This window comes from Podarcis cretensis (genome assembly GCF_951804945.1).
Source record: "Podarcis cretensis genome assembly, chromosome: 7".
Taxonomy (NCBI): Eukaryota; Metazoa; Chordata; class Lepidosauria; order Squamata; family Lacertidae; genus Podarcis; species Podarcis cretensis.
In genome coordinates, this window is record NC_137176.1 from 66687696 (window position 1) to 66711171 (window position 23476).

The following is a 23476-nucleotide window of genomic DNA, read 5'->3' on the forward strand; positions in this document are numbered from 1 at the left end:
CGTGATCCTGACAGCCCAAAATACAGAAATACAGCAAAGAAAACGAAATTTTGCCACTTGATTTGCAGATCTGAAAAGGTTGATCTAGCCACGTTTTTTGTTCTGCCTTTCTTTCAAATAGTTCACGGTGATGTAAGCAGTACTTTCCTCTTTAGAACAATCCTGGAAGGTTGGTTAGGCTGAGAGAAAGTGACTGGCTGAAATATATCCAAGTGAATCAGGCCTCTGGCCTACAGAAAGCACAGGAGAACTTGATGTGATACACTGGGAATAAGGAACAGTGTCTAAAACGAATGTGTCATTTATGTCTAATTAATATATGCATACAGGCCCTGCTGCCATGCATTTCCGCCGGTAAGCACAAATCAAGACAGCCAAAAACATAAGGCACTTATAAAGAAGGAAACAACCCCAGAGTATGGCCTGGAGGCAAATGAGGCCAGCAGCTTGTGGAAGCTAATAATGTCTGGGTCTGCCTGGATGTGCGATTGCCTGGAAGCCACATGTGTGCTATCTTGGGTCCCATGACCAAAGAACGGAGCGATACGAGTGCAAAAAAAGAAGATAAAATCAGTTTTCTAAAGGAAACAATTGTCAGGCTTTAGCCAAGCTCAGGGAAAGGTCACAGTTCTGGTGGCCCAGTTCTGATGCAGGGAGGCTGAGGCCCAGAGAGCAAGAAGCAGGCTGCAAAGTTTAAAACGGGCCCATATTTAGAATCAACGGTAAGTAGACAAGCATATGGGAAGGCTGGAGTGAGCTGGCTGCCAAGGTGAGCATCATCCCCTCATGTCCTATTACTCCTACTAAGGCACCAACTTAGATCTTATAGGGCCTGGTGGGTTCTGATTGGCTTCTGTGGGTCAGCTGACAGTATCCAGGCCACTAGAGGAGCCTGGAAGGCAACCTTGGTCCACAGAGTTTAGTTGTCTGGCCTGCTAAGGATTCAGGATGCTGTTTGTGGAGGAAGGTAAGATGGGGGGGGGGGAGAGACCGTCTGCTAGAGGCCTGGGTTTGAGAGAGAGACACACACGCATGCCTTGCCTCAACCAAGCATCCTAATTTAAAAAATGAACAAGGCCTTTGTTTTCAGTTTTTCAAAACAAGGGAATGAGAGGGAGGGCAGGCCTTTGCTACCAATTTATACTGGGCCACTCTGGTTCTTCCACAGTCACTTCCTTGAGGTGCTACTTTTCTCTTTGTAGGGAGTTTGCACTCAAGGAGGACCATTCAAAAATGCAGGCCCCTACTTGCGGTGTGATTATTTTGAATATAGAGATTGGGACTTAGTGGGTGAGGGGGGAGAGAAAGAGGTACCAAGGACTCAGCTGCAGATAAAATGTTCTGAATGTGTTGTAAAAAGTGCAATATACAGTTGTGACACTAGACGGCAACTGTGAGCTATAGCAAATTCAATGCATTTTTCAAAAGGGTTTTTAATTTTTTTGTTTAAAAAAGTATTTTCGCAACGTTTTTAACACGTGTGTAGGTGTTCCACCCAAGTAAGCTCGTATTTCAAACACCATCCACAGGTAATCCCAGAATCCACAATACAGTGGTACCTCAGGTTACATACGCTTCAGGTTACAGACTCCGCTAACCCAGAAACAGTACCTCAGGTTAAGACCTTTGCTTCAGGATAAGAACAGAAATCATGCTCCGGTGGCGTGGCAGCAGCAGGAGGTCCCATTAGCTAAAGCGGTGCTTCAGGTTAAGAACAGTTTCAGGTTAAGAATGGACCTCCGGAACGAATTAAGTACTTAACCCGAGGTGCCACTGTAAAGAACTCTGGGAGCTTTGTATATTCCCCCAGCTGTACGGATTGAACAGAGTCAGTGCCTGACTTGTTTTCTCACATTATTCTATGTGTGTCAGAAAAGCATAGGTCAGGGAAACAGGACCTTGGCAGGGACACACACACATACCCATGTTAATGGCCTATCACCGATGTGATCGCCTCACCAGGAAAGGAGCTTAGCTGATATTTTAACACTTGCTGGATCCAGGGATTAGAGATGTCTCAGCATATGGCCTACTGCCCCCCAACTCACAAGAAGATACTCACTTGCACATCTGCACTTGCCTACATGCATACCAGCTGTTGTGAGGGGGGGGGATGAACCTCTCGCACCTACACCACCCTTGGCTTGACCAAGCATTCTGATGTGCAGCCTCATGCACATACTTGTGCAAGCAGCTGCACTTGTGTGCACACAACTCGCGTTAGATCAAGATAACTTATCTAGGTCAATATTTTTCATTTATAGCTTATTTATCTAATACAGTAAGCCCGCAACTTATGCACGTTTAAGTACATGGCAAAAAAAATGAATAAAAAAAAAGGTGGTGAAAAGGGGGCAGGATTATGGGGAAAATGACTTTGGCAATCCCCCCGCCCCCCCGTTGTTGAACGCAATGAGTTTTGACTATACAGTGGTACCTCAGGTTAAGTACTTAATTCGTTCTGGAGGTCCGTACTTAACCTGAAACTGTTCTTAACCTGAAGCACCACTTTAGCTAATGGGGCCTCCTGCTGCTGCCGCGCTGCCGGAGCACAATTTCTGTTCTCATCCTGAAGCAAAGTTCTTTACCCGAGGTAATATTTCTGGGTTAGCGGAGTCTGTAACCTGAAGCATATGTAACCTGAAGCGTATGTAACCCAAGGTACCACTATACGTGATTTTGGCTTTAGGTTCGACTCCCAGAATGTAACCCCCACATAGGTTGTGGGCTTATTGTAATACTAAAGGGTGTCAGAACTTCAAATTTCTTGCTTACACCCTCCAAGGGCCTCTTGCATAATCTCCTATTTTCTTGGAGTCACTTAAAGTTTCTCTTGACTGGCTGTGTGACAAAAGCATGAGTAATCAACCTCTCCATTTTATCCATGAAACTCCAGTATCAATCTGTGATGGTACATTGTGTAGTTGGAGGATGATGTCAAGGTCGGAGAATCTTACTGATGGAGAAAGCAGGATGCTACCCATTGTGATCCAAGGACAAATGACTAGCAGTTTATCTATGGAAGCCACTGGATGTCACTGTTGCTTTGTATGCCTCTTGTGAAATGAAGTTAGCTTAGTACCAGAATGGAGAAAACATTTCTTTTAGCTAGAAGTTCAAGTCAAAGGTGAACCACATATATTGCTCTATATGTGGGAGTATGCTCCATTTTTTTCAGCTTGGGTTACAAGCCATGCAGTTTTGTGTTAGATTCAGAATTCTGGAGAGAGTTTTATTAGAGCTATTAAGCTTCCTCAGAGCTATATACAAAATATTGCTTTGTTATCAGAAACAAGTTTCTCTGATTAGTTGAACAAATAATTTTGAGAGATTGCTATGCACAGAATGTGTGTCCTTGTGATAAAATTTAATGCATTCACTGAACACGCTAGGTACGATTTCATGCCATATGCAGATAGCCAGTGCTTGCACTGTGACTTGGTTGTCTGTGAAAAGAGCACATGACAACGGTGTGTGCATTTAGTAGAAGTGTTTGGTAAGTTTTTTGTGATTAAAGGTGGGATGTGGAAGTTTTCATAGTTTTGTTTTCAGACTTGAAGCCTTTTGTTGGTATTTTGGTAAGGTCATCTGTGAGATATAACACAAAGTAATGGCACAGAAGTGCAAGTTGCTTGGCCTGTGTTGCAGAGAACTGTATTTGCAAAGATGCAGAGAGGCATCCTGTTTAATTAAATTCCATTGTGACGCCTCTGTTGTTTGGAACTCATAGAAATGAAATGTTTTCCTGTTCGTATGGCACAGAGTACTTTCTTCTTTCTATGAATAATTATGTGCCAACAAAGGTCCGTATAGTTAAAGCTATGGTTTTCCCAGTAGTGATGTATGGAAGTGAGAGCTGGACCATAAAGAAGGCTGATCGCCGAAGAATTGATGCTTTTGAATTATGGTGCTGGAGGAGACTCTTGAGAGTCCCATGGACTGCAAGAAGATCAAACGTATCCATTCTTAAGGAAATCAGCCCTGAGTGCTCAATGGAAGGACAGATCGTGAAGCTGAGGCTCCAGTACTTTGGCCACCTCGTGAGAAGAGAAGACTCCCTGGAGAAGACCCTGATGTTGGGAAAGATGGAGGGCACAAGGAGAAGGGGATGACAGAGGACAAGATGGTTGGGTAGTGTTTTCGAGGTTACCAGCATGAGTTTGACCAAACTGTGGGAGGCAGTGGAGGACAGAGGTGCCTGGCTTCCTCTGGTCCATGGGGTCACGAAGAATCGGGCAGGACTAAACAGCTGACGAGAACCTGCTCGCCATCCGTAAATAATCAGTCTCACACCAAGATGGGTTGCAGAAATCTCGCCGCAGCTCTCTCTAGAAGCTGCTGCAGCCCCAACCTTTATTGTGTGCCCAAGAAAAGATACAAATTCAAGGAGAGAGCTTTGCCTCAGTCAGCAGATAAAAGACAATACAATACAATACATTAGTCTCATGTTCTCACACCAGACCACGCAGTTGATCATGCTATGCTACGTGAACCAATCATCGGATGGCATGAGCTGTCCACGCGCTGCTCATGCTTCCAAGCAATGCTTTCTGCTATGAAATCACCTTGCAATAATAAACTTTTGCCCATGCTCTTATGGACAAATGACCATATTCCCACAAACAGCAACAAAGGGAAGTGCCATATGGGATAGGTTATGCAGTGTTAATAACTACAGAAGAGTGGCCCTTATTCCTGGTAAATGGCATGCCCTGAACATACAGTATGCAATAAAGGCCATAAACAGAGTCCTGAGTGACAGTAGTATGTAATTTGTAGACCGACAGAGCAAACTCACCAAGAACTTGGCCATCTTCAACCATAGATGAACCAGGATCTGTAACTTGTACAAAAGGTTCTTTTGTGGGTGAGTGGAGGAGGAAGGGAGATAGAGAAGTAGAGCACAGTGTCGCTATGGATTGTTAAACCAAAATGGTCCACAACTTGAGCTGCCATTAATCAGTTAGCTCCACTCATCTCTTGTTCCAATAAGAAAAAAATTGCTAGAACTTTTAATATATTTTAAAACATATTTGCATTTCCTCCCAGTGTTTTTCACGATAGCTCACGTGAAACAGACATTGGGACAAGCCTACGATAGGAGCAATAGTTTTGTCATGATTTGCAGTAATACAGTAGGCTTATCCTATCAGCTAGGTTCTAGGAAGTGACTGTGTCATAGCAAATTAGCACATCATGCTAATTTGGAAGCACTGCCCGGTTCTAAGAAATGCAGTTAGGAGTGATGTCTTCATTTCATACTGTGCTGAGTGAGCATCTTAAAACAGCCCACAGAATGTTGATGAAACCAAGGTGGGGCTTGAGTTCTACGAACGCTGAATTGTCTCCCATTTTCATCCAAGAGGAAGAGTGAAGCTGCATCCATGATAAACTGTTGAAGAGGCCAAGCCGAGGAAGGAAACGAACTCATCTTCTGAGTCCCTCAGTGACTGTTGTTGGAACCTGTGCTTTTTTACTTGTTCATATGATGTAGAGTTATGGGTGAGCAATAGGTAACCAGGTTTGCTGGTGACACTCAGTTGTTCAATGTGGTTAAAGAGATTGTGGTGACCTACAAAGTGATTTTTCTCAACTGGGTGAATTGGCAGTAAAATGGAAAATGCAATTCAAATTAAGCAAGTGTGAAATGAGATGCATTAGGGCAACAGAAAAATATATATTGTAATTTCACAAATACACTAATGAGATCTGAACTGGCAGTGACTGACCAGTCATAGTGGATACCCAGATGGCCCCAGAGGCAGCAGTGAAAAAGTCAAATTAAATGTTAGGAATCATGGGAAAGGGATTGAAAACCCCCCTGCAAATATCATAATGCCAGTATACAAATGGTGAGATCAGATCTGGAATATTATGTAAAGTTCTGGTAGCCTGGCTATGTTGGCTATCTTCACTGTCAGAGACAGTGTGCCATTGTATATTAGTTTCTGGGAATTGCAAATGAGGAGAGCGCTGTTGAGCTCAGGCCCTTCAACCACATACAGGGAAATTTTGAATTCTTACAAGCCAAAGGTAATTCTATGGATCATTTGGTTGATTTCAGCAAGGCATTTGACAAGGTGCCCCATGATATTCTTGTAAAGAAGCTGGTAAAATGCGGACTTGACTATGCTACCACTCAGTGGATTTGTAACTGGCTGTCTGACCGAACCCAAAGGGTGCTCATCAATGGTTCCTCTTCATCCTGGAGAAGAGTGAGTAGTGGGGTGCCACAGGGTTCTGTCTTGGGCCCGGTCTTATTCAACATCTTTATCAATAGGACCATCGGCTGGGTGAGGACTGCAGGGCCTGCTCCCTTCCAGGGCCTTTTCCAACTGGCCCAGGGGGTGTGGCCCAGGACCTCTCTCCCGGCTACAAAGGGACTCCTGCTGCAGTGAGGCCTCGGACCATCGGCTGGGTGAGGACTGCAGGGCCTGCTCCCTTCCAGGGCCTTTTCCAGCTGGCCCAGGGGGCGTGGCCCAGGACCTCTCTCCCGGCTACAAAGGGACTCCTGCTGCAGTGAGGCCTCGGACCATCGGCTGGGTGAGGACTGCAGGGCCTGCTCCCTTCCAGGGCCTTTTCCAGCTGGCCCAGGGGGCGTGGCCCAGGACCTCTCTCCCGGCTACAAAGGGACTCCTGCTGCAGTGAGGCCTCGGACCATCGGCTGGGTGAGGACTGCAGGGCCTGCTCCCTTCCAGGGCCTTTTCCAACTGGCCCAGGGGGCGTGGCCCAGGCCCTCTCTCCCGGCTACAAAGGGACTCCTGCTGCAGTGAGGCCTCGGACCATCGGCTGGGTGAGGACTGCAGGGTCTGCTCCCTTCCAGGGCCTTTTCCAACTGGCCCAGGGGGCGTGGCCCAGGCATTTATTTGGAACAAACTTTTTGGGAAGGGTGGGAAGTGTTCTGCCATTCTTCCCTGTTCCAGGTGGTTAATGTGCTTTAAAATGTCCTCAAGCAGTCGGTGGCAATTTAAATTTAAAATTAATTCTTTTTTTCCCTTTTTTCCATTGTTGGGGGTGGGTGGGATGGATATTTAGTTGGGGATTAATTTTAGTATAATTGTTCTGTTTCTTTTTGTTGTTGTTTTATTGGTTCTGTATAGTTTGTGTTTTGTTTTTAAGGGGCGGGATCAGGGCTGCCTGGGAGTGGGGCCCCAGCCAACACGATGGCTGGGACAAGTTCCACAGGGGGGGAAGCACTGGGACATCCGATCTCGGTGATCATGGGCAGGAGGCGGAGTTACGCTAAGACCAGACCATGTCATTACCGAGGAGGCAGGTTTAGTCGTTGTTTGAAGACTATCCCTGCCTCCGGGTCTGGCCTTGACCAGATGGATACTGGAATCAACAGGGGAAACCTACATGACCTGAAGGTGTTGCTGTGTAATGCCAGGTCAATGATGAATAAAACCATTGCCATCCACGACCTGATTGTGGATGGAGGATTTGACCTGGCATGTGTGACAGAGACCTGGTTGGAGGAAGCAGATGGGCCTGTCCTTGCCGCTGCTTGCCCACCAGGTTTCTCTTATGCACAGCAACCCAGGTCATGTGGGCGGGGAGGGGGGGTTGCAGTGATTTTTAGGAAGTCACTAGCTTGCACCAGGCGTCCTACTGGGAAGATCCAGTTTTCTGAGTGCATGTTCTGGAAGTTGGGCAATAGGGACAGTACAGGATTCCTTTTGGTGTACCGACCTCCCCGCTGCACCAAGGATTCCCTGTCTGAGCTGCTTCAGGTCGTGGCGGATTTTCTCCTGGAGACACCTAGTTTGGTTGTCCTAGGAGATTTTAACATCCATGCCGACACGACCTTACAAGGGGCTGCTCGGGACTTCGTGGAAAGCATGGCCTCCATGGGGCTGTCCCTGAATAAGTTTGGCCCAACTCATAGTCATGGACATGCCTTAGACCTGGTGTTCACCTCTAGTGACGTGGGTGATCTGACACTAAGTAAAAGTGAAACAAAAGAAGTGCCATGGTCAGATCACTTCCTGGTGCAACTGGACTTCTCCGCGACCCTTCCCCTCTGCAGGGAAGTGGGACCAATTCAGATGGTCCGCCCCCACCACTTAATGGATCCAAATGGTTTCCAGAGAGTGGTAGGGGATGCTTTATCCCATGTTGATGGCCTTTCAGCTGATTCCCTGGTGGCCCACTGGAATGCGGAGTTAACCAGGGCTATCGACTGTCTGGCTCCGAAGTGCCCTCTCCAATTGCATGGAGCCCGGACAGCTCCGTGGTTTTCTTCGGAGCTGAGGGCGATGAAACAATCACTGAGACGGCTAGAGCGTCGGTGGCAAAAAACTCACTCCGAATCTGACCGGACACAGGTTAGAGCTCAACGTCGAGCCTACCAAGTGGCGATAGCGACGGCAAAGAAGACTTTCTTCACCGCCTCTATTGCATTTGCAGAAAATAGTAGCAGGAGACTCTTTCAGGTGGTTCGTAATTTAACGGAACCACCTTTACCACCGGGGCCTTGTAAAGACCCCAAGATCTCCAGCAACGATTTTGCAAAGTTTTTTGCAGATAAAATCACTCAGATTCGGAAGGAGCTAGACACCACCGTGGGAGCAGTGCCGGGGCGGGAGAGTGCTAGAGCTCTGTCTGGTCAAGTTGCATGGAATCAATTTCAATCCGTTACCCCCGAGGATGTGGACAGGCTGCTTGGACGCGTGAAAACAACCACCTGTCTCCTGGATCCTTGCCCATCCTGGCTAATAAAAGCAAGCCGGGAAGGGCTGGGCGATGGGCTCTGCGGGGTGGTGAATGCTTCCCTCTGTGAGGGAACATTCCCAGATCAGCTGAAAGAGGCGGTCATTAAACCACTTCTTAAAAAACCATCTTTAGACCCGGCCAGTATGGCCAACTATCGCCCAGTCTCAAATCTTCCTTTCTTGGGCAAGGTGATTGAGCGCGTGGTTGCTGAACAACTCCAGGCATGCCTGGAGGATGCGGACCATTTGGATCCCTTCCAATCGAGATTCAGGCCTCATCATGGGACTGAAACTGCCTTGGTCGTGCTGGTTGATGATCTCCAGCGAGCTAGGGACAAAGGTGAGAGCTGTTTCCTAGTTCTGCTGGATCTCTCAGCGGCCTTTGATACAATCGACCATAACATCCTTCTGGACCGTCTAGAGGGGCTGGGAGCTGGGGGCACTGTTATACAGTGGTTTCGCTCCTTCCTCCTGGGCCGTGTTCAGAAAGTGGTGGTGGGGGATGAGTGTTCAGACCCCTGGGCCCTCACTTGTGGGGTGCCTCAAGGTTCCGTCCTCTCCCCCATGCTTTTTAACATCTATATGAAGCCGCTGGGAGAGATCATCAGGGGGTTTGGACTGGGTGTCCATCAATATGCAGATGATACCCAGCTCTACCTCTCTTTCAAATCAGAACCAGTGAAGGCGGTGAAGGTCCTGTGTGAGTGCCTGGAGGCGGTTGGAGGATGGATGGCGGCTAATGGATTGAGGTTGAATCCTGACAAGACAGAAGTACTGTTTTTGGGGGACAGGGGGCGGGCTGGTGTGGAGGACTCCCTGGTCCTGAATAGGGTAACTGTGCCCCTGAAGGACCAGGTGCGCAGCCTGGGAGTCATTTTGGACTCACAGCTGTCCATGGAGGCGCAGGTCAATTCTGTATCCAGGGCAGCTGTCTACCAACTCCACCTGGTACGCAGGCTGAGACTCTACCTGCCTGCGGACTGTCTCGCCAGAGTGGTGCATGCTCTAGTTATCTCCCGCTTGGACTACTGCAATGCACTGTACGTGGGGCTACCTTTGAAGGTGACTCGGAAACTACAACTAATCCAGAATGCGGCAGCTAGACTGGTGACTGTGGGCGGCCGCCGAGACCACATAACACCGGTCTTGAAAGACCTACATTGGCTCCCAGTACGTTTCCGAGCACAATTCAAAGTGCTGGTGTTGACCTTTAAAGCCCTTAACGGCCTCGGCCCAGTATGCCTGAAGGAGCGTCTCCACCCCCATCGTTCTGCCCGGACGCTGAGGTCCAGCGCCGAGGGCCTTCTGGCGGTTCCTTCATTGCGAGAAGCAAAGCTACAGGGAACCAGGCAGAGGGCCTTCTCGGTAGTGGCGCCCGCCCTGTGGAACGCCCTTCCAGCAGATGTCAAAGCAATAAATAACTACCTGACATTCAGAAGACATCTTAAGGCAGCCCTGTTCAGGGAAGTTTTTAATCTGTGATATTTTAGTGTATTTTTGGTTTTTATGGAAGCCGCCCAGAGTGGCTGGGGAGACCCAGCCAGATGGGCGGGGTACAAATAATAAATTATTATTATTATTATTATTATTATTATTATTATTATTATCAACGACTTGGATGATGGACTCAAGGGCATCCTGATCAAATTTGCAGATGACACCAAACTGGGAGGGGTGGCTAACACCCCAGAGGACAGGATCACACTTCAAAACGACCTTGACAGATTAGAGAACTGGGCCAAAACAAACAAGATGAATTTTAATAGGGAGAAATGTAAAGTATTGCACTTGGGCAAAAAAAATGAGAGGCACAAATACAAGATGGGTGACACCTGGCTTGAGAGCAGTACATGTGAAAGGGATCTGGGAGTCTTGGTTGACCACAGACTTGACATGAGCCAGCAGTGTGACGCGGCGGCTAAAAAAGCCAATGCAATTCTGGGCTGCATCAATAGGAGTATAGCATCTAGATCAAGGGAGGTAATAGTGCCACTGTATTCTGCTCTGGTCAGACCTCACCTGGAGTACTGTGTCCAGTTCTGGGCACCACAGTTCAAGAAGGACACTGACAAACTGGAACGTGTCCAGAGGAGGGCAACCAAAATGGTCAAAGGCCTGGAAACGATGCCTTATGAAGAACGGCTAAGGGAGCTGGGCATGTTTAGCCCGGAGAAGAGGAGGTTAAGGGGTGATATGATAGCCATGTTCAAATATATAAAAGGATGTCACATAGAGGAGGGAGAAAGGTTGTTTTCTGCTGCTCCAGAGAAGTGGACACAGAGCAATGGATCCAAACTACAAGAAAGAAGATTCCACCTAAACATTAGGAAGAACTTCCTGACAGTAAGAGCTGTTCGACAGTGGAATTTGCTGCCAAGGAGTGTGGTGGAGTCTCCTTCTTTGGAGGTCTTTAAGCAGAGGCTTGACAACCATATGTCAGGAGTGCTCTGATGGTGTTTCCTGCTTGGCAGGGGGTTGGACTCGATGGCCCTTGTGGTCTCTTCCAACTCTATCATTCTATGATTCTATGATTCTATGTCATCAGTAGTGGATGCTGCAGAATCTTTAATGCTTTGGTGCCCCCTGTTGCTAGCTCTTCTGTAGAGATACTCAGTAAAATTATCCATAAAATGATTGCAGGGACTTTTAAAGATCCAACAACTAAAACATACCCACAAAACATTTCCTGCTGCAGCACATTGTAAAGCTTGTTTCATATGGGAATTAATTTCCATTGACGTTAACCATCTTTTTGTGATCAGTCTGGATTGCAAAAGTTAACTAGCATGGGTTGCAGTGCTTAATTTCTTCAGAGAGCTTTCCCCCCTTAAGCTTAGAAGCATCCCCATCTAACTTGCTAACTCTGCCTCCCTCACCTTAAGAAGAGTGAGGATGCACTAGGCTGGCTTAGGAGGGAAATAAACTCACCTTGCACCAGCTCAGAGACACTCTTTATTATAAAGTTCTGGGACTGACATTCAGAACATTTTCTAAGCGTTGGTTCAGCTACAGAACCTACGTCCTTATTTTCTCACAAACATTCATGTATGCTTTTAGTTATGGTGGGGATTCAAACCATTTCACACATGATTTCTGATCCTTTGATTGCTCAGTGCTTGAGCATTTTACAAATGTTCAGTCTGAATAGAACAAAGGTCCATATAGTTAAAGTTATGGCTTTCCCAGTAATATATGGAAATGAGAGCTGGACCATAAAGAAGGCTGATCGCCAAAGAATTGATGCTTTTGAATTATGGTGCTGGAGGAGACTCTTGAGAGTCCCATGGACTACAAGATGATCAAACGTATCCATTCTTAAGGAAATCAGCCCTGAGTGCTCACTGGAAGGACAGATCGTGAAGCTGAGGCTCCAGTACTTTGGCCACCTCATGAGAAGAGAAGACTTCCTGGAAAAGACCCTGATGTTGGGAAAGACGGAGGGCACAAGGAGAAGGGGATGACAGAGGACGAGGTGGTTGGACAGTGTTCTCGAAGCTGCTAACATGAGTTTGACCAAACTGAGGCAGGCAGTGGAAGACAGGAGTGCCTGGCGTGCTCTGGTCCAGGGGGTCACGAAGAGTCGGACACGACTAAACGACTAAGCAACAACAACATGCAGATGTGGGAGGGAGGGAACTGAAGCAGAAAGCTTGAGCCCTCACCACAATAATTGAAGATCTGAAGGGAGCCTATGCATGTAGGTTCTCTTTTGAGTTCAAACAAGCATGCATGCATTTGGGGCAGTGCCTGCCTATGCCTAGCCGTCCCTGCACTTCCAGCACACATTCATCCTACACAGATTGGACTTTTGTAGAGGGTTTGGATGACTTGCCTTCATGAACAGACACCACTGGAAAGCACTGTGGTTGGGATGATGTGAGGAAACAGGAAAGCTGAGTTCTGTCTGTTGAGTTTGAACTGTGGTAGCTGTTCCACCCATGCAAATAACCACTCAATACTGCACTGATCAACAGCAGCATCAACAACCCTTACCAATGGGAACTTGCCATAAGAAAACACAATAAACATCTGAACATAAGAACACAAGAGCCCTGTTGGATTAAGCCAGTGGCCGATCTAGTCCAGCATCCTGTTCTCACAGTGGTTACTCAGATGCCTGTGGGAAACATGCAAGCAGGATTCAAGCACAATAGCACTATTCCCTCTTGTGGTTTCCAGCAGCTGGTATTCAAAAGCATCATTGTCTCCAACTGTGGAGGCAGAACAATGCCATCATGGCTAGTAGCCATCAATAGCTCTCTCCATGAATTTGTCCAGTCTTCTTTTAAAACCACATTGCTGCCTCCTGTGGAAGAGAGTTCCATAGTTTATGTGCTGTGTAAAAATACTTCTTAAAAAAAATATCTGTACCGAATCTTCCAGTATTCAGCTTCATCAGTCCTAGTGTTACGAGAGAGGGGAAAAACCCCGTATCTACTTTCTCCCTGCCATTCATAATCTATCAAGTTAGATTATGCCTTTTTCCTAGACTAAAAATCCCCATATGCTGCAACCTCACCCAGTTTTACAATATCCCTTTTAAGGTGATGTGACTAGGACTGTACACAGCATTCAAATGCAGTCACACCATAATTTGTACAACAGCATTATGACATCTGAGACCTATAAAGACCTATTTGAGGACTCAAACAACCACCAGAAGAAAGGCTTTTAATTTCTTTTTTTAAAAAGGTACTATAAAGAATACACACCACCATTCAGCCACCTCTTAATTATCTTAAACTAAGAAAGTGATACCCCTTAATAAGATATAATGGAGGAAAGCTAATTCCTTTTACCACCACAACAAAAAGCCCCTGGACCTATTTATCTGCAATTTGGCAGCCTCAATCTACTCTGGAGTGTTTCTTGTGCCTGTAAACTTCATCAACTTTGGCCAAAAGGGAAAAAACCATAGCCATTTTTAGATTTTGCATTATACTTAGTGGGGAAACACGGTGCTTTGCTTTATACAGAGTGGCTCAGAACTCGAAACACAGTTCAAAGTGGAGAGAAAACACAGAGTGACTCAGACACAGATTGGTTTTTGTTTTTTTAATGCATAGGGTCTGTGTATACCACTAGTATATATCCTTAATTATGAATAGCCAATAAAAAATGTATATGGCAGATGAAGCGGTGGGATCCATCTCTCTAGTGGGCATCTCTCTCCCTTCATTGAAGCCTTTTTCTTGTTGCAGTGCATAAGTTGATGTCCGGGTTTCAAAATTAGAAACCCCATGTTACAAAGAGATGAATGGCTCCGTTATGCAGCGGAGATTAGCTTGAATGTTACTCATTACTCTCTGGGGCTGAGGCAGGGGGGATTCATAATGCTTTATATGCACTGTGGACTAGCACCTTGTTGCCTAATGGTTTCCATGACTCATAAATGCAGAATATATACTTATAACAGAAAAAAAGGCATTATTTCCCCGTTTCTTTGATGCCATTATAAAATGTGTGATATTTAAATACCTAGGCATTTATAACAGAGTAATATATTCAGTAGGGTAGCATCTGAGCACCTGGAAAAAGAAATATGAGTACAGGAACAATAAGAAATCACTAGGCATTACAAATATTTAGAGACTAGTCTCCATAGAGAGCATATTAGCTGTATAAACTGCCAACAGCAGCAATAGGAGAGAGCAGATTAAACAGCTGTAAAATGTGGATGGTGAGCACAAACTGCATATTAGGAATTGAATAGATATCTAGCTGTACTTATCAGAAGTAGATAAACCACCATACCATCTAGTGCAGCGCTGCAATTAGCTACATTATGGTGGCATGTAGATCCCAATTTTTCCATTGTGATGAGAACAGTCTCGTTGGGTTTCTTTCAGTCTCCCTGTAACTCATACCAGGCATATGAATTTACTGGGGAAATGGGGTGTGAGTGTGCACTGCCCATGTTTCCAGTTGGAGGGCAAGCGCCTGGTCAGCACCTTGGTTCTTTGAGGATGCCCTGCAACTTTTGTTTTACACACCACACTGGGAGCTTAAATTACACAGCAGCAACCTGGGTTTGCTGCCTGTGGTACATCGAAGAGGGAGGAGAAGGTAGTCAGCATGGTGCTCTGAAGATTGCATTTGTGTGATGCTTGTGTGTTCACATACCACTTTGCCACATCCACACATTATGTTTCTAGGCGTCTATTGTAAAAACCCTATGTGTCACACCTCAGAAATGTAATGTGTGTAGAAGCCCTTAGAAGGCATGCATAGCTGAGTGGCAGAGCACATGCTTTGACTGCAGAAGGTCCCAGGTTCAGTCCTTGGCATCTGCATTAAAGAGGTTCATAGCAGGTATTTTGTCTGAGACCTGGAGAGCCACTGCCAGTCATAGGCAGTACTGGGGCCAAATAGACGGCAGCTCCCAATGTTCCCATGATGGCCAGTTTCTGATGCAGCCTCCCTAGCTGTTCCTTTAACAGCGATTTAATCTGCAGCAATTGCAGGTGGGGATCACATTTAGCTCCTAATCACAAAATGTAGACCATACTGGCTATAAAAAGCTTCACCTGATCATTTCTGCATATCAAAACCCTTCTTAAAGGGGAAGGAACAGGCTAAATCAGGGAGGTTGTGCATAGCCAATTGGTAAGCTTGCAAGCTTACCTGAAAAGGTCTCCCTGTTTGTTTTCGGCTGGTATCAACTGTGCCAAGACGTGTGGGCAGTCTAATCCACGAGCTGCTGTTCCAAAGAGAATGTTTTAATTAAAGTGTCATGTTGCAAGAGGTCTAGCTAAATTCACTGAGCATGTTTGCCAGCACCAGAGATTCGGAGCAACTTTTTAATGCACTGATGAGTTTTTCCTCTGGCTAGAAAGGGAGGGAGAGAAGTTCTGTGTAGTGTTTCCCTCGCAAAAAAAGACAAATTGCTGCTTCTCTCTCTCTCTCTCTCTCTCTTTTTAAATGGTTGGCAAGGAGACTCCTGTCTGCCTGGGCACTTCCTGCTTTCATTAGCATAGCCCAACCCACATCGAACAAACGCCCAGCACTACCTCATTTTAATGCTGGACCCAGGCCAAACGTGCAAGCACTACACTGAATATAAGGAGGAGAATGACTGCAAAGAGAACCATAAACTGTCATAAGGCTAGACCACATCTCTGGCTAGGGCAGAAAAAATATTGTGCTGAACATGAACAGCCTTTTAGATAGTTTGCATGGTTGAAAGCAAAACATACTCAGCAAGGTTCTGACACTGGAAGAAAGGAGGGGAGGGAGATAAAAGAACGGGTGTTTCTTTCACAGATCTGAAAGTATAACCTGACAGAAGAATAAGCGAATTTCATACCAACTGGGTGCAGTTCAACCGAGGCAGTGTTTTCTCCCCCCCTTTTCTATTATTATTTTCTTCTGCTACAGAAGAAGGAACATTGTGAAGGAAAGGGGTAGTGGGAACACAGCATGGCAGGGGCCAAGCGAAAAAGGAAAAATGCCATCTGGAGAAAGATCCATGCACTTCGCTACGAAGACTTCAAACTGTGGTGTGTAAGGAGGCTCCCTGTTCTGGAGTGGGCGCCAAACTACAACTGGAAAGCAGACCTGCTTCCTGACACAATTTCTGGGATGATGCTGGCTGTTCAGCAGGTGACTCAAGGTACTGTGCTGGAAACGGGCTCTGATAGCTGTTTAGTGTACAGGTTGAACTGCTCAAGCCTGTGCTTGTCTCCTACCAGAACTGATTTTCCCAATCCCCTTTCCTTATCCTTGACCCATTCGGTGTAACTTACAGCGGACACCTACGTGTGTTTACGTGGAAGTAAATTCCGCTGTGCTCGAGGGGGCTTGCTTGCAGATTAAATGTGCCTTAACCTTGCTGAAATCAATGGGCATTTCTCGCCTTGAACATGCAAGCACACAACAATAGCAATATATGTTTGGCAGAATTTGTGTGTGCATGTACATATGGCATATAAATTGGGTGCCATCCGATGGCATATATAAGAGCGATTCTTGCTTGTCTCCTTTAAAAAATAATTATACCTGTGCAGAGAGGTTTACTGCTACTCACAGCAGAACCCTTTAATTATGAAGTGAAATTCACAGTACAGATCTATGCATGCTGATGCAGAAGTACATCCCACTCTGTTCAGTGGGATGTATAGTAGGATTGTAGCATTAACCCTTTACTAATCTGCTTTTACCCTCCTTTGTTGGTTGTTGCTGTGCTTTATTGCACAATGTTTGCAATGAGAACAACACACTTATACTGACCTACCTTACAGGGTTCTTGTGAGGATTACTGCTTACCAAGATAATGGTTGTGAAGTATTTTGAATGCCATAAACTGAAACGTAAATGCTAAGTATTATTATAATTATTCTATGAAAAATCTAGCAATTCACCTTGAAAGTAGCATCTTTCTCTTCCCCTGCTCATATGAGAGAAACAGTGAAGAGACAGACAAACATTAGCATTACCCCCTAGTGTTACCTGCCACTTCCTTGACAGCAACAGCCAACAAGCCACAAAGAGTTTAGCACATAAAATAGTACCTTGTTACATGTTTATCATGGTAGCCAAAACTGTGGCCTTTTGCAGGCATGTTTGTCTTCTGAGATGTACTGCAAATTGCCAATGAAAGCTGTAATAAAAATCAGGGGGGAGCTCCAATTTAGTTTGGTTGCCATAGGTGCGAAGAAATCTCCCCCTGGCTGATACCTGGGGGGGGGGGGACAGATGTGAAAAGTACAAAACTGCTTAAATAGTTTTTGGAGAAATTAAGGTTTCTGTCATGTTACATATGATATTTCAGAAAAATCCTCCATTCAGTGTATTGTGAAAACAGCTGAAAGATCATTCAGAGGCAAACATTTTATGATAGCTGTTCTTTTACAGATTTCCTAACAGCTAGCCTTAGTCCTCATTCATGCATTGAAAATTATAAGTGCTCCTTTAATTGAATTATTCTGCAGCTGGAACCAACCGGTTTGTGTAAGTATTTATGCTTTTGGAGTAATTAGGAACATCTGTGCTGGCATGATTTAACTTTAAAGACCTTAATACTGTAGTACTGTAAAGGATCTTGTTTCACTGGTACACTCATAGACAACAATTGCAATTAAAACACAGCTAACAATGGCATGTTTGAAGCCAACCAAAATATTGAATTAAGAGGCAGGCAAGAGTAGGTAGTACTTTTCTCCAGCCTTCTTTTTTGGATTTCCACAAAAGAGTTCTTGGACTTTATTGTCTACAGCTTAGAATACACAGGTGATGCTAAAGAAAACTACCATTTCCATTACATAAGAAGCTGCCTTTACATCAGGTGAGACCATTGATCCAGTGAGCCCAATATTTTCCCGTCAGCAGTGGCTCCCCAAGGACTCAGGCAGAGGACTTTCCCCCATCACCTGCTATCCTGTCCATCATATCTAATATAGTAGAGATGCCAGAGATCTTCTGTGTGTAAAATAGGTGCTCTGCCATGAAGCTATGGCCTTGATTATTTTAATAAAACAAATATAAGAACATAAGAAAAACCCACTAGATTATACCGAAGGTCTGTCCTGTGGATCATTCTCTTTCCACCAGAGGCCATCAGATGCTCAAGAAGAGTTTACAAGCAGGGGATGAAGGTAACGGCATTCTCTAGTCTTTGAATCTCAGCACCTGTGAATGCAAAGGTATTCTATTTTGGAGCATAGTGATTCTACCTGGCTGTTATTGCTAATGTAAGGTTACCAGATTTTTTTCAATGAATCCAGGGGCACTTTTCAATTGATTTTGTATGTGGACTGATTTGTAAATCCGGGGACTATCCCTGGGAAACGGGGACGTCTGGTAACCTTATGCTACTGGTGCTGATAGCTCTCATTGAATTTGGCTAACTTCTTTGAAAGCTGCCTAAGCTAATGGTTGTCAGCACAGTATTTCATTTAGTCTTCTATAAACTTAGTACAGCAGCATTCTCTAGCTCAGGACGTTGTTGGACTCCAACTGTGACCAGCCTCAGCCAGCATGGCCAGTGGTCAAGGAGGATGGGAATGTGTGTGTGTGTGTGTGTGTGTGTGTGCGTGTGTGTATCTATATATTTATATATATTTATTCTCACCCAGTCTATTCTTGGCCCCACTTCTGCTTGTGGCACGGTGGCCATTGCAGTGTGGCTGCTTCCTGTGCCAATCAGAGAATGTCAGAAGCCCTAGGTCATGTAGCAAAATCCCATGTTGTCATAGTTTACAGGATAACATAGCATTTGGGTACCCAAATCTAGCTTTTCCTATGTGGCTAGGAGCTTCCCATGATATCATCATGATGTAGAAAGGAACCGCAGGAAATCATGAGGATCATACAAGAGGGCGAGGCTTTAATATAAAGCAGATTCCAATTAAGCTTCCATTTAAAGGAGATTCTACAATTCCTTAAGCAACTTATTCCATTGGTAACTGTTCTCTGAGAAGGAAGCACTGTCTTGGTATCTGCAGCCTACATCTGCTTTGATATTTGCTGGAATCCGCAGGATAAATGGCTGTCTGAGCCATGGAATTATTCTGTTAACCAAACAGGTTTTGCCCAAGCGTTTCCTTCCACCTTTTGACTTCGGATCATTACCTTTATGGAATGTTCAGATGCCATTCTGTCAAGCTTTACAGTTCATTCTGCCCTGGCACAGGATGATTTTGTTCTTTAAAAACTTGTGCAATATCTAAATGCTAATGAGAGATTTGATTCAAAACGTTGAGAGGGGGACAGAATCAGATAGCATGGATGTTAATCCCATAGCAGACACACAAAGAAGGGGTGTCAAACTGGAGTCTAAACTCTTCATTCAGAAGATGTCCAAGGGCTGCACTCAGTTTTCAGTATTTGATTTGGGGTGTGGGAGGCAATAAAAAGACCAGTAGTTAATTACTAAGTACACGCGTTACCATCAATCCCAATGTGCAAAAAAAAACTTTCATCAACACTGCTGCTGCTCCTAATCACCAGTTTCCACCCAGACCTTAAGACCTCCTTGCAATTCTAAGTATCCTATCATTTAGAGTGCTTCCATCCTGCAGTTTGTTATGGACTCTGCACTGTTTTGCATGCAAGTTTTGCTCAGCATCCATAGAATGTTGTCTTCATCAAAACGCTGCCCTGTGTTATTTTCCTATTTAACCATGATTTACGCAGAAAATCTGATAAGAAAGCAAAACCTATGAAAATGGTCTGGATTAAATGAGGAGATGTTGTAGGATATCATTTTGATGAGGATGGCATTGTGTGAACACGGCAAAAAAATTGAATGTTTGAGCAGCACCAAAACTGCCATGTGGAAGTGCCATTAAGTCCACATACCACTGCTTGCCCTCCAAAATCCTCTTATACTTCAAAGCAGCTATCTTCACCAATCATGGCACCTAAACATCTCCTCCATTGGCTACAGGCAACTGCTTCCTATCTCTTTTGGCTTCATGTCAGCATATAGCCAATAGTGCAATAGACAATAGTGCAATAGACAACTGCTTCCTATCTCTTTTGGCTTCGTGTCAGCATATAGCCAATAGTGCACTCTCTGTCCTTTTTGATGCTTGGGCTGCTAATATAAAAGGATGGCAAAGAGTTTGATGTTTAAGATATTGTAGTAATGGGCGCTGTTGATAGGCTAATCCTTTTGCTTCCTTTTGCTTCAGATGAGTCAGTAATTTATGTGGAGTGAGCTAAGAGTGCCATAGTCTGCCATAGAAACTTTGAAGGCAGGAGGTTTACAGTCCAGCTCCGAGGTGTGAAACCTCAGGCCAGGGGTCAAATGCAGTCCTCCAGGCTCTCACTCTGGCCTTTGGAAATTTCTCCAGCTCACACCCTTCACAGGTTCTGTTTCACACCCCTGATATTTTTGTGTGGCTATAATATGTTCTTGAGCCCTGCTAATGCCTCTTGCTTGTCTGAATGGAGAATAGAGAGGAGTGTGAGAATGTAGAAATGTCAGAGGTGAGCCAGCAGTACATCGCACTGTGCAAGTGGGAATTAACTCTTTATTAGCAAAAACCTGATCCACACAGGAGTGTCAAGCCTAATGAACAGAGCAACTCATCACTGGTTGGCCTTGTCCCCATGAAGCAGTTGCTGAGCAGCCCAGTGAAATGTGTGGGGTATAAGTAGTTAATAATAATAATGGTATCCACCTCCTCACAGCTGCCTAAGTCCCCTCCTTTCTGGGGTCCCCCCCCCAAGCAATCAGACACTGCGTCTTCACGTTACCAATCCCTCCTCCACCCCTTTCAAGCCCTTCCTGGTCCTGGGAGACCAGAGGGGAGGGGAGCTTGCCACAGCAGGCCTCTTGACCTCTTTCCTCCTCTGCTTCAGCTTCTGCCTCTGATTCCAGACTTCTCTCTGCCACAGACTCTCACAGCTCACTGAGCCCTGTTAACCCCTTCAGCTTCTGACACCTCCTTTTCCTAGTCTTCTCCCTATTCTCCCTCTCACCCCTCATTGTCATCCCACCACCACTCCCTGGACTCTGAGCCTTCTTCTCTTGGGGGTTCCCCAGCCGGTTCCTTCCACCTTTCCTCTGTATCCAACCAGTCCATGTCAAGAAACTAGCTGTCAGGGAACTGCCATCGGAAGAACAGGTGGTGGGAGGGCTCCAGGAGGATAGAAGAGATTCAGCAGCCGAAGAGGGAACCAGTAGGGGGGGAGCAGGAGCTTCCAGGGACAGGAAGTCGGAGGGGAGGCTCTGGGACACTTCCAGCGAGAACAGTGAGGAGGTATCAAGGCTCCCTTTAGCGACCCCCACCCCTCGCCGGAAGCTGTCACGCAGGGAATCTAGGAGACGCGTTTCCGTCAAGCAGCTTTTATGCTGGAAACGTTTCCGCAAGCGCCCACTGTCGGATTCTACCAGTGACTAACGGAGCCATGTCCAAGGGCTCCGCTCAAGGCAGAGCTTTGCTAGGTTAAGCAAACTCTGAGGGACCAATCCTTTTACGCACAAGTAGCTCATTGTCCCATCACAGCAATCCGACAGTCCCTGAAAGCGCTTGTGCAAGGAGAGGCATCATGAGCAACCCAACCGGAGCCGGAGAAGGGGGAGCAGCTGCAGCCGTTCCAAGCCTGGAAGAAAGGTACAGGATGTTGGAGATGCAGTTAGCCCTGCAAACAGCTAGGCTGGAGGAGAGGAGGGCTCAAGATGCAGAGAAGGGAAAAGCCACCCAAGTCTCAAGGAAGGTGCCGGGACTGGTGCAGAAATTTGGGGGTGATCCCAGGAACTACCAAGCCTTTAGGACAGAAATGCAATATGCCCTTAATCTGCAGTTTGATGATTTTCCTGATGAGGAATCGAGGGTGGGATTTGTGATTGGCCATCTAGAAAAAGGGGCGAGAGATTGGGCGAGAGATGGCAGCCAATAACGAGGTCCTAAAGGACACAAGGAAGTTTTTTCGCGCCATGGATCTGATGTTCTCCAGTGAGATTGAGCAGGGAGTGGCGCGCAGACAGTTAATGGCGTGTAAGCAAGGGAACCGATCTGTCCGTGAGTACTGGACTGAGTTCACCATGTTGATCCATAAATTAAATTGGGATTTGTCTGCGGAACCGATACAAATGCTGTTCGAAGAAGGATTATCTTCGGCAGTAAAAGATGAACTTTCCCGGGCGCCCAGGGCAGAGTCTATGGACCATTTGACTAAATCTGCGCTGGCCATAGGAGCACGCCAGGAAGCCAGAGCCCTGGAGAAGCGGGAAGGGAAAGAGGAGCGTTGGAGGGATTTCCGCATTCCAGAGATTCCAGAGCAGCCTTCCCAGCCAGCAGAGCCGATGGAAATCGGAACAGCGCGCGCGCGCGCAGTTTCAAACCCCAGCGAAGGGCGGAAGAAGGAGGGGAAAGGCGCCAAGAAATGTTTTCTCTGCCAACAGCCAGGTCACTTTGCCAGGGTTTGTCCACAGAGAAAGGAATGGCAAGGAATGGCGGGAGCTGTTGGGGAGGAGGCGGAGGGGGCTAAGGAGTCAGTAAAAGCCAACGCCTGGCTGGGACCATCAGGGCACAGCAGCCAGGCCAAGGATCAGTGAATGTGCCCACGCCGGAACCGCCAAAACCAGCGCTAGTAATAGAGGTGTTGTTAGAGCTGGCAAACGGACACCCTCTACAAGTTAAGGCGCTATTAGACTCAGGCAGCTCCTGCAACTTTATGAGTAAGGAGTTTGCAGCCGCACACCAGATACAAACCATCCCTTTAAAAAATCCCCTGCAGGTGACCACGATTGATGGGAGGGCGCTGTTGGGAGGAGAAGTAAACCAGCAGACTGTCCCCATGACAATGAGGGTGGCAAGACACACGGAACTGATAGCGTTTAATATAGCCACTTTGGGAGGAGCGCCCATCATTTTGGGGATGAGCTGGCTAGCGCTGCATGATCCGCTTGTGGGATGGCATCAGAGAGTGGTTTCCTTTGGGTCAGCACATTGTATGGGACACTGCACGGAAAAGGGGGGCCAAGTAGGTACCCGGGCCACGTTAGCAAAGATAGAAGCAACGGATCAAGGTAGGGTACCACGACAATATGCAGATTTTGCCAACGTCTTCAGCGAAAGGGAAGCAGATAAACTACCCCCGCACAGACCCTTTGACTGCCAAATCAACTTACTCCCAGGAGCACAATTGCCAGTGGGCAAGGTGTATGCAATGTCAGACAGGGAGATGCAGGAGTTAAGGGAGTTTATTGACAAAAACCTCAAGCGTGGGTTCATCAGAGAGTCACGAGCGGTGGGGGGTAGCCCAGTGTTCTTTGTGGACAAAAAAAATTCAGACAAACCAAGATTGATTGT

At 46.1% G+C, this 23476-nt stretch overlaps 1 protein-coding gene across 5 annotated transcripts in view; it reads left to right on the top strand.

Moving 5' to 3' along the window:
- Window positions 1-806: 806 nt before the first annotated feature.
- The window catches only part of SLC26A7 (solute carrier family 26 member 7), an 88237-nt gene continuing 65567 nt past the window's right edge, over window positions 807-23476 (top strand). The window contains exons 1-2 of one of the 5 annotated variants that reach the window (XM_079983099.1): window positions 808-967; window positions 16092-16326. In XM_079983099.1, the coding sequence (XP_079839225.1) occupies window positions 16134-16326 (193 nt within the window). In that variant the 5' untranslated portion in view covers window positions 808-967; window positions 16092-16133. Of the gene's footprint in view, window positions 968-16091; window positions 16327-18263; window positions 18356-23476 lie in introns of those variants that run through there. The other 4 variants (XM_079983100.1, XM_079983101.1, XM_079983102.1 and 1 more) reach the window with 4 other exon arrangements.